Source organism: Tenrec ecaudatus, chromosome 1, assembly GCF_050624435.1.
Source record: "Tenrec ecaudatus isolate mTenEca1 chromosome 1, mTenEca1.hap1, whole genome shotgun sequence".
Classification (NCBI taxonomy): Eukaryota; Metazoa; Chordata; class Mammalia; order Afrosoricida; family Tenrecidae; genus Tenrec; species Tenrec ecaudatus.
In genome coordinates this window covers 167,568,869-167,586,175 of record NC_134530.1, presented here as the reverse complement: position 1 = coordinate 167,586,175, position 17,307 = coordinate 167,568,869, and the positions used below count along the sequence as shown (strand labels likewise).

The following is a 17,307-nucleotide window of genomic DNA, read 5'->3' as shown; positions in this document are numbered from 1 at the left end:
CTTGACTGCATGATTCGGCTCTGCTTACTTATGTGAGTCAGCCTTTCCCACATAAAGATCATTAAGTCCAAGTGCCCTTCCACCATGACAGATGATCATTTGGAAGTGTGCTTGAGGCTGGCTGTCAGCAGCTACTGTCCGGACTGTGCATCCCTGGCTCGTTCCATTCAGTGCAAGTCATCAGAGTAAATTCAGGAAATGACAAATCATGTACATAGTGAATTGTGTTGTGTTGTACAATATGGACTTATGCGGTTATGCAAGGTACATAAACATACAGTGGACATACAAAGGATTCTCAATGCATTTATGAATAAATGTAATAAATAAAAATAAACGTTTTGCATTTTTGTAGTTGGTAGATCATTTTGACTTGATCTTTTTATAAGTAGCTCGCATGCTGACACAGTGTGAGCACCCCTGTTCTCAAGGGTGCGTACCTCTCTAGAGCGATTTTTCCCTTTGTAGACCTGAATATTTATTGTTTGGCTGAAAATTGAGCCACCTGGGGGTTCAGTTCCAGGCCTGAGGGGTGACTAAGGACCATAGTCTATGAAGTTCCCCCCTCTCCCCCACCCAGTCACTATTTGGCCAGTAAGCCTGGTCTCCTTTAAGATTTTGAATTGTGTTCCGTATCTTTCCCCACTTTATCCAGGATCTTTGTATGTGATCCCTTTCAGAGAAGCTGGCAGTGGGAGCAGGGCACTGTCTAGTTCTTCTGGTCTCAGGGTGCTAGAGACTATGATTCATCTAGCATATTTGTCTATTGGACTAATTGTTTCCGTGAGTATCTGGTTTTCATCACACTTCTTTCCTCTAGACAGGAAGAAAGAGATCAATAGTTGCACCTTAGATGGCTCCCCACTTGCTTTTAAGACCCCAGTGGCTACTCACCAAAAGAACATGTAGAATATTGTCTTTGAGTATTATGTGATGCCAGTTGACTTTGGCACTCTCCCAGACTGAGGTCCTGAACCCCCAGGTCCAACGACTCATCTCCTCAAGGTATTGGTTTATGTGTGAGCTTTTGTAACGTTGCCCCCTGTATGCTTGTGGTGAAGTGAAATTACTTGGTATGCCTCTTGTACACATAGTCTGTGTAACTCCTCCCACACGACTGGGTGGGAGTGTGCAAATACTATTCAGAGAACTCTAAGGAGGGAATGGGTCAGTTTTCCCATTCACGGGGGGTAAGAGTGAGCCATCTCAGAGGCAGGGAGAAGCATCAAGAAAGAAGAGGCCCAATGGAGCGCCTGTGAGGAGTCTGAAGTGAGAGAGGCACCAGAAGCACCAGAGATTGCAGCACAGAGGCAGAGATCATGAGACAGAGCAGAGAAGTTGAACCAAGACCGTGAGACGGACCGGTACACTTCCTAGCCCAGAGCATGAGGGCAGGAGGCTGGCTTGCACAGTAGGGTGTCTTTGGGCTTTTACTAGCACTGAAAGAGCTTTGTCCCTCTTGTTACAGAGTATGGCAAAGTCCAAGGGACCTTATGCCGGAGAGACTGAGGACCAGAAAGACATTCTTGTTGGTAGAGCTGAGAAGAGGTGCAAAGGATCAAAGAACGTTGCTTTAACATTTTGTAACCTGTTAGCTTCCCTAACAAATCTCATAATCCCGAGTCATGGCTGTTCTGTGTGGCCGCTGCCGCAGACTAGCAAACCCACTAGAGCAGTAGAGTGCCTTGGCAGGATGTTTGACATCAGGTCGAGCAGAGAGCTGAAGCGTGAAGGCACCTCTGACCTCTGCCATCCTTGGGTGGGTGTGGAGCTGGATTCTCCTTCTTCCTAGTGTAGTCAGAGAAGAATGGACATGGCCCTCACACCATCTCTGAATGCCTCACCCCATTCATGGGTACATCTGGATCAACGTTAAATACTCATATGTGAATATCCTCTGCCAAACTTGCATATTTGTATTTGTGGGTACACTCCCACCTCCATTCAATGTAAGTGTCTAGCCATGCATCTATTTACAGATTAATGTCATTGCTACATTGTATACTTCTATTTTGGGGATTTGGGGACATCTTTTTTTTTGTTGCCATTTCCGGCTACCTCCGGCCTTTGGAAAAATGCTGAATTCACATATCCAGCTCTATCAGTCAGTTCTGCCCGCTGAGTCCATTGGTTCCTGGTCATCTGATAAAGCTTCTCCATAGACTGAACCCATCTTTCTCCTCTCAGCACACTTGAAACCACAGCTGAATACTGCTGCTCTAGAGCCTCCTTCAAGCTCCCCGGTCATGACTCTGCTCCTCTCTTTGATCCTTGGTGAGTATGTCTGCTCCTATTGGTTTAGCCTTCAGCGTTTTCTAGGATTTTGATCAGGAGAATCTTCCATTTGATCAGTCGGTATAGATTCTAGCATCTTCTAAGGTCAGCTTCTCCCTCCTCTTCTTTGTCTATAGCTAGCCACTCTTCCTAGCCCTAAGAAGCTACTTAATTTATATCCAATTTTTAATCTACTTTGAATGCCAGGTGTTTTTAAAAAAGGTTGATTCTCCTTATAATTGCAACAACTAAAATTTTCCAATTTCCTTTTTGTGACATAAATTTCTCTGAATGCACTATGTGTGAGATGTCAAACAGTGGGGGCAAGAAAAGAGAGGGGATTTGCAAAACAAACTCCTTTTTTGATGACATTACTCGGTTTCTTCTCAAAAGTTTTCCACATAGCACATCCCTGTTTTCTTCTGGCTTCTTAGTGCCGTGGGAAATCTGGAGTAAATGAGGATTTGGGCACTAAGAAGATCTGAGTTTCAATCCTGATTCTTGGATCTCTATCTGAATATGTCAATTTTTAATAACTCTGAAATATTGTCTTCACATTTATGAAATAAAGATATTATTATATCCCTCATAGGTTTTTAAAGAACCTTTTCATTAGATACTTTAGGATCTCTAATAATACAATTCTTCGTAGATGCCTTCTCTAATCAATCTTTCATTTTCATTATCTTGATGAACTCCTTCTCTTTGTCACACACACACACACACACACACACACACACACACACACACACCCCATTGGCACGTATATGCTCTATGTAAGGTGTTCGCCGTAGCTTAAATATCTTAATAGTCCACAGCACCTAGTAGCCAGTACTGCTCATCATAAACAGACTATTGAATCTCCCAGACTCAATTAGGTCCTAGCTACTTCATGAAGCCTTCCTGGTCTGTGTCACCTCAAATTATCCCTCTCTCTACAGCGGAGAACTTTCAAGTGACTAACTGACTACATTGCTTTCACACCTTATATATCAGATTTGGCAATTTAATTTCCACTGCATGGACACATGATTTGTTTTCATTATAAGGCATATGGAGCATTATAAAACAATCGACACAGGTATAACAAAGCCTTGAGTTTTAGTTGTTTGTAAATCAGATCTCAAGGTGGACACGTTTTGCAGTATGGGACTAAAAGGACATATTTTGAAGTGTGGAACTATTACAGAATTCCTTGGAAATCAAGAAGAGAAAATACTCCAGGACAAGCCACTGAAATGCTTGTATCTGAATGAAAATTCTAGGCCGGAGGTCCAAAGAGATACATTTCTTCAGAAAATTCCATCAAGATGAACTTGAAAATACCTAGACTCAGGGACTGTCACAGGTCACAGAACTCAGGACACTCTACAGTCTTAGGAGGGAGCAATATGGATAGAGGAGGCCAGCCCCGGAAAGCCTCTAGGAAGAAACCTAAATCTAGAGGTCTGGGACTAAGTGTATGTCTGCTTTCTGATTTATTGGTTTAAACCTGGGGTCAGCAAACCAGTACATTGTGAAATTGTTGGAAAAAATAAAAAGAGTAGTGTTTCATGTCATGAAAGTTGGATAAAATAAAGGTGTGTTTGATCTCAGCCAAGCCCATTTGTTGTCATATTGCCCCTAGCTATTTTTAAGCTATGGTAGCAGAGTCGAGTAGTTCCAACAGAGACCAAAAGTATTTACTATCTGGACTTTTACACACACAAAAATGTACTGACCTTGAACTAAATGCTGGTGAATGCTGGGCAATCCTCTCACTCCCCGCTCGCTGTGCCATAACCTTCTCCTATCAGGGCACCTTTCCAATGGCTTCCCGTGTCCTTATCTCTTGATCCCAGAGGTTAGTTCATGGCACTCTAACTCCAGGTGGTAAGACCCAGTCAATATATTTGACTGGAATAGAAATCCAAATCGAGGCATGTCTGGCACAGAGCATGATAGGGCAACTTCACGGTGGTAGTTTTGGTCTCTGTGGTTCCTAGATCATGTCCATATGTCCTCTGGGGATGGCCAGATCAGGAGGACAGGTTCCAAATCAGGTTGGTCCTAGAGTCCATGTGTGCACCTCTCCAACTGTCCCACAAGGTTTGGCAGGGGGGTTTCAGAGAGTTGTATTCAACAAAGCCTTGTCTATTAACTATATAACCTCGCTCACTGTCTTCTTCCTTCCCCAGCCATTTGCACTGGACCTGGACTCTCAGGTAAGGTTTTGGGGGGAGGTTTCCCGAGAGGGAGAGCTTCAAGCTTAGAAAAGTGGAAACTTCTAGGTACTGGGCCATGGAGAACTAGTCAGGTTCAAAACAGGCCCAGTAGACTTCCTTCCTGATTTTCCACTTCCCTCAGTCTTATTTGGGTAAATTTCTACCTCTAAAATGTACACGAATTCAGGTGGTTTATCCTTCAATGAGATGCCTTTGGGTAACGACAGTGATTTGCACTCACCTACTTGTCTACTTGAAAGGAAGTCTGGGTGTGGGGGGCGGGGTTCTGTGAAGATCACCACCAAGGGTCGCCATGAATTGAAATGCACTAGATGTTTTGAAGGTTTTGCTTCCGTGCACACTGTGAGCAAGCTCCTCCCCACATGGCTTCCATGGCGCAAGATGCTTGGCCAGTCTGCAAGCCCCATATGGCTTTATTTCAGGCCAAGCAGGGGCCGTTCTACTCTGTCCTAGAGGGTTGCTATAAGTCTGAATCAACTCAACAGCACACACACACACACACACACACACACACACAATGAGCATGTGAACGAGCAGGGGAGGGAGCAAGAGAGAGAGAGAGAGAGAGAGAGAGAGAGAGAGAGAGAGAGAGAGAGAGAGAGAGAGAGAGAGAGAGAGAGTGAGTGAGCTCTGAGCTCCACTGTGGCCGTATCTGGGAAATGAACTCACTTCTGTTCCATTGGGTACTAGCACATCCAGGTCCCCCCTGGCAGTCTTAATGGAACCTTTGTCTGAACTAGAAATCCATCTGCCACTGCGAAGCACATGGTTGGATGCGCAGAGAACAGGCTGGATGGCAGCCCCCATTGGCCCCCTACGCAAAGAGCCCTTGGGCAGATACACGGCCAGGCAGAGGCTGGGCTGAACAGAGGGAATGCATCTGTGGAAGAGGAAGGTTATGAGGCTACAAGCTCAAGTTTGTGGAGTATCAGCTTCTTTAGCATGACCTCTCTGGGCTATTTTTCTCTGGAAAGTAGACCTTACCAGAGAGTGGCAGCTGCAAACTCTGGTGTGGCTGTGGAAGCCCCTGCCCCCTGTTGTCTGTGATTCGATTTCTTAATAAGCATTGCTGTTAGAGTCTTCGCTTAACTCCAAGATTACTCCGTCTTTTTATTCTGGCTCCTTGGTTCGCTTCTGTTTCTCTCTTTAAAACTTCCCCACACGCTAGGCCGTTTCATCGCTGACCCTAACTCGATCTATGAGCCTGAGCCTAAAGGCTGCTAAGCACAGTGTCCTGCGGGCTCCTTCGACCCTCCTGTAACTCTTCAATGTTTCTCTGACCCTTCCTTCACCACGCAAGCTCCTGCTTGTTTCTTTTCTTTTAAATACATGTTTTTTCTTTCCTATAGGTTTTCTGGTATCCTAGGTCATGGAAAAATGAGCATTCATTAAAAGGGAGTTGATCTTACAACCAGAATTTTACTATTTAAAATAAAATATAATAACTTGCCTGCCATCTTGATAGCTAATCTAAACTGGAGCGTGTAATAATCCTGGGGCAAGCTCTAGTCTTGCAGTGACTTAAACGGACCCCAAAGTTATTTCTAGGTGATGCCTCTTGAATTATATTTCTGCCCAAATATATAAGCTTTAAACCTGTGTGAAAAGCTGTAAATTTCATAGGAGTTATATTACTAAATCAAATTCCATGCCTTCAGTCTACATCTTCTGCCTATTAGGGGAAAGGGGAATAAAGAGACAGATGCGAAAATCAAATGAACAAACCAAATTTGTTTCCAATGCAATTTAATAGCAGTGAGGATTGAGTTTTCTCATTTAATCTCTCCTTGTGGGGTTGACTCTATGTTCTAGGGAGTTACACAGCACAGAGACAGGCAAGCAGAAGTCATTCCCCTCATACAGTCAACTGGGTCATCCCATGTGTTAAACATCTGTCAAGCTGCTCACATACCAGAAGGCCACAGGCCACCAGTGCAAATGTGAATCACCCAGGTGCACCGGGCTCTCTCAGTTAAATGGCCCCAAGGCTAACTTTTCCACTCCGTCGAGCATGACAAATCCCTTCCTTCTCCAGTGTAAGTCTGCAACTGCAGGAGACCTGATGTGATGGTCTCAGGCTACCAAGTGTAAGTGAGTAAGATAGGCCTTCGTACTCCCATGAAGAGTCACGGTCTCAGAAACTCACAAGGGCGGTTCTACCCTGTCCCCCAGAGTCGAGATGAGGTGGCACTGCCTCAATGGCAGTGGGTTGGGTTGGGTTTGACCACATCTGAGCTCTTTGAGGACCGCACTGTTATTCCTGAATTCTTCACTGTTCTCAAGGTTCATGAAAGGACACGTCACAGTGTAGTATGCTCCACAGATGTTGCCTGATAGGCTCTTCCTTGTCGACCCTCTCTCTGCCTCGGTGGGTGGGAGAGATTTATGTAGGAAGCAGAATCAAGTCCAAGATGCCACCAATCTTATGTGAAAGTTCTTCAGGACTTCTCGCCTTCAGCAGCTCTACCCTCGGGGACCCTCTAGACTCATTTCTGGGTCTGTGAGGGTCTGAGTCTCTGACTCTTCCCTGGCCTGGTGCTCTCAGGGCTGCTTTTGTGCTGGATGCCAGCACATGAGAAAATGCCACAGGATTGAACAAGGATGATGTGGCTTCTTGTTGGCAATGGAAGAATGAGAGAGAGAGAGAGAGAGAGAGAGAGAGAGAGAGAGAGAGAGAGAGAGAGAGAGAGAGAGAAATTGTTCAGTGGAAACAAAGGCATCAATTGCTGTCAAGATGATTTGAACCCATGGAGACTTTATCAGATGGACTTTACCAGATAGCGGGTTCAACCGGTCATTTTTATGGAAGCAGGCTGCCTCCTCTTTCTCCCATGAAGTGGCAGGTATGTTTGAAGCCAGGCATTTTTAAACCTGGTGCCATCAAGAAGACTTCTGTGTTTGGATCAGGAGCCCAAAGTATTTACAGAACCGCCAGTCCCCTCCCTTTGGCTACCCTGGGGAGAGGCAGAGCCGCGCGCAACAAAGAACATAATCTTTGCTAGAGTTTCAAGCAGGCCTGGGGCTACCAAATAGAATTTAGAAATGAATCCAGCGGATCCTCTTCCTCCTCTTCTTGTCAATCCCATTCTTTCCCCCCTGCCCCGACTGTCCACGCCCTCTGTGAATGGTTGGTGCCGTCCTGGCTGCCGGAGAATCCTGAATACACTTGAGGGTCTCCTGGTCTCCCCCCATCTTGCCTTCCTTTGCAGAGTCTTCGCTTAGAGTGCGACTGGTGAGTGGCCCCCATCGCTGCGAAGGGCGGGTAGAGGTGGAACAGAATGGACAGTGGGGCACCCTGTGTGATGACGGTTGGAACATGGAGAACGTGGCCGTGTTGTGCCGGGAACTGGGCTGTGGGGCAGCCAAAGGAACACCCCGTGGTTTAAAATACCTGCCGCTGCCAGACAAAAACCAAGACATTGTCAATCAACAAATCACCTGCAGCGGGATGGAAGATAGCCTGGCTCAGTGTAAACTAGAAGAACTGGATTACGGGATTTGTACTCACAAGGAAGACTCAGGAGCAGCATGTGACCGTGAGTGTGGCAGGCACCATTTGCCAGCTCCCCAAACCCTATGCTTCTTTGCCTTTGCTCCCCACTGTGCACTTCCCTGTGAATTGCAACTGTGAATTGATCCCTCCTGCCAAGAGATACGTATCCTCATCCCGCGTTGTTGCTCTTCCTGCCTGGGCAAGTGCTTCCTGCTTATATGAAAACCTCCTTTTCCTCTAGCCACACCAACACAGACCCTCTAGCAATCATCACACCAGTATCTTTCTTTTAATGATTATTTTTAAAAATTTTAATCATTTTGTTGGGGGCTCATACAACTCTTATCACCGTCCACACATACATCAATTGTGCAAAGCACATTTGTACTTTCGATGCCCTCATCATTCTCAAAACATTTGCTCCCCACCCAAGCCCCTGGCCCCAGGTTCTCATTTTCCCCTCCCTCCCTGGTTCCCCCTTCCTCACGAATCCTTCATAATTTATAAATTATTATTATTTTGTCATGTCTTACACTGTCTGAAGTCTCCCTTCACCCCCTTTTCTGCTGTCTATCCCCCAGGGAAGAGGTTATATGTAGATCCTTGTAATTGGTTCCTCCTTTCTACCCCACCCTCCCGGTGTCGCCACTCTCACCACTGGTAACTGAAGGGATCCTCTTTCCTGGATTCCCTGTGTTTCCCGTTCCTATCCGTACTAAACCCCACCATTATGGAATAGTACACCCTGCATCTGGAGCTGGAAACATGGAAGGAGGAGCAAGCTCACCAAGTGTACGGCGTGCTTCTCCTATAGCTTCAGTCGCGGGAAGTCCACCAGCGAGTGAAGTTCAGCAGGAGACACTCAAAGGAAGCTCTCACACTCTGTTCTCTTCCTGCGTTCTCTGGCCAGTATTGCTTCCAGTCTGATGACCCCCTGTGTCTGCACTCCCTGTTAGACTGTGGCTTGGCTGCAAAGTGAGGCCACGTCTGCTCTTTCTCTGTCTTCCCATGTGTTTACTGTCACGGAATCCATCACGGAATCTTTGTGCCCTCTTGCCAACGCTTCTGCTATGTCTGAGGAGGTGGTGAGGGTGAAGAACACCAATCTGAGATACTCGGGTGATGGTTTAACAAACAAGCATTAGCCTTGAGTTCACTACTTTCCTTCTCATTCTGTTTTGTTATTTATTTATCTATCTATTCATCCATTTAAACCCATATCACCTTTTGCCCTACTTTTTAGGAGAGGCAAATGAGGAACAGTTTTGAATGTGAAAATAATGCGAGAAAGTAGTACCATCACAGACACTTAATGTTTCAACTCAGAATGGACTCACTGGTTCATTCAATAAGCACCTGTCAGCAGTTATTAGGTGCTAATAGCATGTTTGCATTGGACTAAACACCAAGCACAGAGATGTGCACAGTGCCTCCTTCCCCCGAGATGATTGTTCTATTTCCTCTGTAGCTTTCCCATTCTCTGAGACTGTGCGACTTGCCGATGGCCCGAGCCGCTGCGAGGGGCGATTGGAGGTGAAGCACCAGGGCCAGTGGGGCTCCGTGTGCAAAGCAGGTTGGAACCTCCGTGCGGCCAAGGTGGTCTGCCGGCAGCTGGGATGCGGACGTGCCCTACTGACCCAAGCATACTACAACAGAGCTGTCCAGGGCCCATGGCCCATCTGGCTGAGCTGGGTCTCATGCTCAGGAAAAGAACTAACCCTTCAGAAATGCTCCTTGAGCCCGTGGGGGGGAAGCACCTGCACCCATGACCAAGACACATGGGTCCAATGTGAAGGTAATGCCTACAAGTTCAGAGAGTAATACATTGGTACATCTAGTCAATAGAATTTTATTCAATTATTATTTACAGAGAATTGTAAATAGATATGGCAAAGTTATTTAACTGTGCCTGTCCTTATTGTTCTTGCCAGAAAAGGGGGGGCTATTCATAACTGCTTTTGTGTATGAAATGCTTTAAACAATATTAAGTCTTATGTTTTTAGGGACTGTTGTTCTATCGGGGGCCCTGGTGGTGAGTGACTACGATTGGGCTGCTCGTCGCATGGTCAGAAGTTTGATCACACCAGCTGTTCTATGAGAGAAAGCTTGGGCTTTCCACTCTGCTAACCTCACAGGGGTAGTTCCAGCCTGTCCTAGAGGGTGGCTGTGCATTGACATTGACTCGGTGGGGAGCCTTGGTAACGCAGTGCCTTAAGCACTGGGCTGATAATTTGAAAGGCCAGCAGTTGGAAACCACCAGCCGCTCTGCGGGAGCAAGACGAGCCTCACTGCGGCTGTCACGACTGCCAGCCCAGAGGCCCACAGGGCAGCTCTGCTCGGAGTCAGAATCAACTCAATGGCAGTGAGGGGGTTTTAATGCTTATTTTGGAGCCCCGGTGGTGCAGTGGTTAAAGCGCTCAGCAGTGAACAAAACCGTGGGTGAGGTTTGACCGCCAGGCTTGGATTACCCTATTGGACTCCGTGTAAGCCTTCTGAGCCTTCTGGATTCCCCGCAGCACGCTTCTTTCATGCTGGCCTGGCTTCTCTCCTCTGCCCAGAATGGTCTGAATGGATACTCGCTTGCTCTGCATTTTGCTCCTTAAACGGTGCATTTAAAACGGAAACGATCCCACCACTGCCATGATGCAGGGATGAGTAACCTCGTCTAGATTACTGAACCACTAGGTTAATCTGTGTCTTGCAGACAGGCGTGCACCACTTCACTGTGAGTTGGTTAGGGAGCAGCAGCATACCTGGTGTTGCTTGGCAATAGATTTTTAAAACCCTTTCTATTGTGAACTTGGTGAAACTTTAAAGGCAAATCCGTTTTCCAATTGACAATTTTCATGTGAGCTTTTTAACCCAAGGAGCTCTGGCAGGCTCGGGGTTCCACGTGGGCCTGTTAACGGGAAAGTCAGCCATTGGAAACCGCTAGTCGCTCCACAGGAGAAAGACGGGTGTTTCCGCAGCCCTGATGTGTCAGTCTCGGACACTCACAGGGGCAGTTAGCTCTCTCCTGTCCCGTGGGGTCGGTCTCTATGAACCGGCATTGACACGATGGCAGTGAGTGTCTTAGCCAAAGAAATTGCTGTTGCTGACTGGCGCTGTCCAGTCAGTTCTGACTCATGGCATCACCAACACATGACAGAACGCTATGCTACCCATCCTCAAGCTGTCGCCGTGTTGCCCATCCTCAAAGCTGCCGCTGTGTTAGAGCCGATGACTATAGCCACAGTGTCAATTCACCTCATTTGAAGGTCTTCTCTTGTCTTACTGACCCTCCACTCTGCCAAACATGCTGTCCCCCAGGGACACCAAACAGATGGGGGCTTTCTAGTCTGCAATAAATATGTTAAATGAATACATTTTAAAATATGATTTGAAGTTCTTCCCCAATTCTGCTGTGGTCTATACTATCTGCTCCACAAATTATTAGGGTTTCCAGGATTATTTCTTTAACTAAGAACTGACTTTACATATCTATTTTGATTAGGTCTCTCCTCAACAATGATAATATTTGCACAAAGTCTTAAATTTCTAAAAAAAATAACGACTGCCAGTGTTAGCTGAAAGAAAGGAAGCAATAGGGTAGGAACTGGCGGGGCATCTAAGAATACAGCTTTCGTATTTGATACAATTGGGGTTGCGTAGGGGATCCTAACGTGAGGTTTGTGGAGAGAGAGGAATTAGGCAGCATTAGGCAGGATGGGGTGCAAATGGTCAGCACACTCAGCTGATCATCTAAAGTGCGGTGGGCCAAGACCTCCCAGGGGCAACTTGTAAAAAAGTCCTGGTGTTCAACTTCTGAAATTTGGCCATGGAAAATCCTGTGGAGCACAAGTCTGCTTGGACACCCAAGGGGTTGCCATGGGTTGGAATAGACTCTATGGGGACTGGTTACCAGCTAGAAGGGATGGACTTGGAGTTGAGAAGTTCATTATGCTCTACGGCTGCCTCTCCTTTTCCAAGGGGCTGGCAACAATCCAACTTACACATTCAGGTAGCCAGGTAAATAAACTGACTGACCTCAAGATCAAAAGAGGGCCTGGGTTTGGCACCGGAAGTCTCTGAACCGGGCTGCTATCTATTATCAGGGCACTGGCAGCATCACGTCTCAGAGATGCCCATGCTAGTTGATCCTAATCCTTGGTTCTGAGAAGCAGAATCGATGCAGAGAAGACAGATATGAGGTCATTAAAGACAAATGAACAACCCCCCAGACAGTGGTCTGGACTGGGGAAAGAGGCTGCTTCTAGAAGGAGGCTCGTGTACCCCAGGAGCTTCTTCAAGACACCAGAACTGTATCAGTCAAGTACTTTCAAATTCCAGTAGCTGATAAGCATGAAGCACCCATTTATAGATCCCATTTTGGCTCCATTGAGCGAGGCTGGCAGAATTCAAACTGAGGTAGCAGATATTCCGCGTTTCCCCTTGGTCAGAGCTGGGCTGGGAGAAAGGGAAAGATTGAATCAATCATCCATCGCCTCAGCTTTGACTTTTTCTTGGGCTTTCTGAAAAAATATTAACTATGGACGAGGACAACTATTTCATAAATTTGTTAAGTTCTTCACTTAAAAAGCAACAACTAGCGGGATGGGAGGAAAGTGATTACCAAATAGAGTGCATTGGAAAGATGACTACAGGAGATCCAAATGATGAACCTGACTTGAACGGTTAACCTTGTCAGTTGATTCCCACTCTGATGCACATTGTGCTTGATCTGATTTGCAACACTTTCTGTATTTTTTGGTCATTTATTTGTTCATATTGGGGTTAATCTCAGATGCGTTATGTTTTGGGGGACTACCCTCTTGAATTTTTGTAATACATTGTTCTGGTTTTCAGTACATGAAACCCAGAATCGATGAACCTATGGTAAATAGAATAAGTGTTTGGGGGTAGGGATGGAGCGGGATACAGTGGTGGGGGGGAGGGTAGTAAAGGGGAGCTGATATCAAGGAATCCAGGAGGAAAATAATTTTTGAAACTGATTGTGGTAGCAATTGTAAATCCTGCTTGATGTGATTGAACAATGATGAAATGATATGCTATCTGTATTAACTCCCCGTAAAATGGTTTTTTTATTTAAAAAAAACACCTACTAGAACATAATTTATAGATGTTCGTTCTATAAAATAGATAGAGAAATGAAAAGATCTTTGTTGGAGAAAGGTCCCTAGGTCAAAAGGTTTGGAATATGAAGGGACCTGGGGAAGGGGGTGTAATCACAGAAATATTTGTGGAGAGTTTTCCAAGTTTAAGTGAGGATGTCGGTGAATTCCTTTTCACTTTCTTTCCGTGGCTCTGTTCAACCCCTGACGTCCCATTCCTTCCCGCAGGCCCCTTTGAGCTGAGGCTGGAAGGAGGAGATCACTGCTCTGGGCGACTGGAGGTGTTGCATAAGGGTCTGTGGGGCTCTGTCTGTGATGACGACTGGGGTGAAAAGGAGAATCAGGTGGTTTGCAAGCAGCTGGGCTGTGGGAAGCCCGTCTCTCGACCTCCCCATGCCAAGAAACCCTTTGTCCCGGGAGTTGGCCAAATCTGGCTGGATGATGTGCGTTGCTCAGGGAATGAGACATCCTTGGAGCAGTGCCGGCACCGGTTATGGGGGTACCATGACTGTACACACAAGGAAGACGTGGCTGTGATTTGCTCAGGTAAGTTCTACAGCTAGGGTCCATGAGGACTGACCTGGTGCAAGAGGGGTAGACGGGGGTGGGGAGTCTTTGAACTTGTCCATGAAAGTCTTATCAGAGAGGCTGGGATCCTACCTCTGGACTATAGAGCTCTAAAGGGGACCAGAGGAAGAATTCCTGGCCCAACTTGGGCGAAGAAATGCAAGTGCTGCCCTTGGGCACTGACTCTAGACAACCACTGGTCAGCAGCTCAGTTTTATGATCAGGGTTGGAGTTGACGGCCCAGAGCTACTTGACTCTGACACTAGGTAAGACCTGAGAATTGATCGAGGACTGTGACTAGCAGCTAGCTTTCCTGCAACCATGTGGCACCAGCTAAGGCTGGTGATTTAATTCTCTGAAGCTCAGTGTTTTCATGTGTAAACTAGGAAGACACTCACCCCATTTACCTCACTGAGTGTTATGCTTGTAGAGTATAAAATGCGTTAAACTAGGTGAATATGATTTGTGAATGGATTTGCTATATCCCTGGGATTCTGTAGCAGATTGTGACTTGGTTTCACGTCAGAGTGGGAAACGTGTGTGGCTTGGACCCTGGGAGGGTCACCATCTTTGCCTTGGTCTCTTTAAGCTTGAGTGAAGCGGTCATTGTCTGAACTGTTGCCAACCTCACTCTATATTCTGTTCATGACAGAACCCTAGCCCTGCCTTCTTGACGTTTCACCTGGCTGTGACTGACTCTGGAATGACCCTCCCGTCTTTTGGACCCGGATTACCTCAGCCCCCACCCTGAGCCTGCAGACTTCAGCCACAGCTCCTTGCCCCCTCTTCAGGTCCCTGACTACTCTGCTGAATTCTTGCGCACAGAGTCAAGCGCCGCCGTCCTTGCCTGGAGACATGAGTCAGGAGGGAAGCCGTGGGGAGCTCTTGCTGGAAAAGATGCCCTTTCGCTGTCCTCTCCTCAGTGCTGACCCCACACTGGCATTGGTTTTAGCTCTTCCTGCCCTTTCTCCAATTGTGAGGTAGCCCAGGCCTGACATGTTGACCATCCATGCAGGCCACCCCAGCGCAAGATGGGTGTCTGTGAAAAAAATGGAAGGAAAGAACAATTAAAATAACATTTGAAAGACAATGTCACAGACAATGTCACAGAACCTGCGGTGGGAGTGGGGTACATTGACCCGATCTTAGGTGATCACAAGGAATCCAGCGTCCACACGCTCTTATTCTTTAGAGAAAGCAGGTCATTATTCCAGGGCAGAGTCTTCTACCTCGAAACCTGATCTTTTTACATGAAACTTGGGGGGAAATGTTGAATTCCCTGAGTGCCCTGGTAATAACCTCTTGCTGTTGCTGTTGGTTCATCCCTACACTACCTGCCAACAGAGGTAGCCTGTAGCCAAAGAATCTTACAAATGCAATCCTTTATCTGAGGGAAAATATCTTGGAGGTAGAGCCACCACTGAGAAAAGGGCAAGAAAAAGGCCGAAGGAGGCGGAAATATCCAGCTAAGTCTCATGTCAAGTAGGGAACACGGTTTCCCTGGTATCAACTGAGGCTTTAGAACCTGGTGAACCGACACCAGGCATAATGATACTGTGATAAAACTTAATTGTAAAAATAGACAGTCAGTCTCTGAGGCTATGCTGAATGCTTACAGGAAGGAGCCTTCCATTTATACTGTCTAAAGAAGGAGATCCCATCGTCTCAACAGTTGTCCATCTGTGTGATGTGCTCTTTGTGTATGTGAGAAAGTAGATGTAGCAGCTTCCCAGTGATGGTCTTTTAGGCAGAATTAGGCAGCAGAGAACCTGCCGGCAGGTACAAGCAGGTATGTGATATAGCTCTCCCCTCTGGGTTAGGAGCTCTGTCACTGCCGACCCATTTCCTGCCCAGCCAATCCTTCATCTCCTAACCTAGAGACAAACATACCTCTAGTCACCCAACTGATCCCATGCTTTCCTAACGTTTCTTAAAGGAAAACAAACAAACAAACAAACAAACAAACAAACAAGCAACTTCTCTTCTAACCAATACATTTTGTGACCCAAACTCATACTTATCTCTGGATCCTGACTCTGGTTAATTTGGTCAGAACAGTTCAGCCACAAAGGCAAGGTCACTAGCAGGAGAATGGGCATCATGTAACCAAAAAAGACTTGTGAGAGGTAGGGCCCACCACTTCCTGGGAGACAGTAGGCCAGTACGCCCCAAGGTGCTCATGTCTCAGTTCTACATCTTGTAGTCCTTTGTTCTAGAATATTTACTCATTGTTTCAGCACCAGGTTTTAGCAGGGATCCCAGAACACTGAGCAGAGATAAGTACTTTCTGACATGGAACATGGTAATGATGGAATGAGGAGGTTCTCTGAAAGAGGAGTTGTGAAGAATGTGCATGGTACTGATAGTATTTGGTGACAGACTTGGCCAGTCAATAGTTTTAGGGTGTGTTTGTCATCGTAGCTGTGCCATGTTCAGATAAGAGCGCTATGGGGGTGCAGTGGGCTATGCATTGAGCTGCTAACCACAAGGCCAGTAGTTCAAACTCACCAGCGGCTCCATGGGAGAAAAGTGAGGCTGTCTGTTCCTAGCAAGATTGAAAGTCGTGGAAACCCCAAGGAGCAGTTCTGCCTTTCCTATAGAGCCACAATCCCCTGAATGGCAATAGTTTGCTCTGTTTGTTTCAGACTCAGATAAGAGAGGTGAGAGATCACCAGCGGAGGAATGAGAATTGTGCAATTGTATCTCATGACTTTGAACAACAAGAAGGTCCTTCTGCCACCTACTGACCTATCTCAGTGCAGATGCTCCACATGGAGGTGCGGGATGGCTATTTAAGAACTAGATGGGACACGGGTGAGAAACCGAGCCTCACAGTCAGGGAGAAAATGCCTTGACATTTGCGAATCAACCCCAGTCTACTGAGCAGTTCTCATAGATGGTTGATGTTTTGCCTACAGACAGTCGTTCCTCTCCAGCCATGTGTGGCCCCTGAAGTCTGAAGGCAGGCCGGGCTGCCTCGATGGAGTCCTTGAGAGGGGTCTCTCTCTTTAAAGCAACATGACAGCGTGGGGGTGGCACTTTAATCCCCCCTGTAATTTCTCTATTGAAATTCCTTTTGTAAACTTTCAATCCAGCAAGACCCCTAGAGACCAGTTAGATAAAAAAACAAAAGCAAAACCAAACGCACTGCCAGTGAGTTGATTCTGGCTCAAAGCAACCCTGTTAGACAGAGCAGAACTGCCGGGGTGGGTGTCCAGGACGTTTAAATCTTCACGGGAGCAAGCACGCTCCTCGGTTCCCCACTGAAAGTAAGACCTAGTCGATGCTATTAGATGGAGTTCCCGCTGAAGCAACTCCAGTGCATGATGACCTCATATATGTCATAGGCGAGCTGTGCTCCCTCTGGCTTCCAGTGGCGGGGTTTCTAGAAGGTCGCGAGGCATGTTCTAAGGGCAGGACTTGGACCTCCAGCTTGTCAGTTTGCAGCCAAGTGCATTAACGATTGGCACCACCAGGTCTCCAAAGGGCAATATTAGTAGATGCAACAAGAACGCACCGCCCAAGAAAAGACTGAAAGAAAACTGAGAGGCTGACGGGAAATTTGGCACTGGCGTTCAGCACTCTACAGAGAAGAGAACTCCCTGACTCAAGAAGACAACGGTCTTGCCTTGATGCC

The 17,307-nt window shown here is 46.6% G+C and overlaps 1 protein-coding gene across 1 annotated transcript; it reads left to right on the top strand.

Moving 5' to 3' along the window:
- Positions 1–2,246: 2,246 nt before the first annotated feature.
- CD5L (CD5 molecule like) lies at positions 2,247–14,469 on the top strand. The gene is made up of 6 exons (XM_075540765.1): positions 2,247–2,274; positions 4,452–4,478; positions 7,709–8,035; positions 9,461–9,787; positions 13,332–13,649; positions 14,462–14,469. The coding sequence occupies exons 1-6, from the start codon at positions 2,247–2,249 to the stop codon at positions 14,467–14,469; spliced, it is 1,035 nt and encodes a 344-aa protein (XP_075396880.1).
- The last annotated feature ends 2,838 nt before the right edge of the window (positions 14,470–17,307 follow it).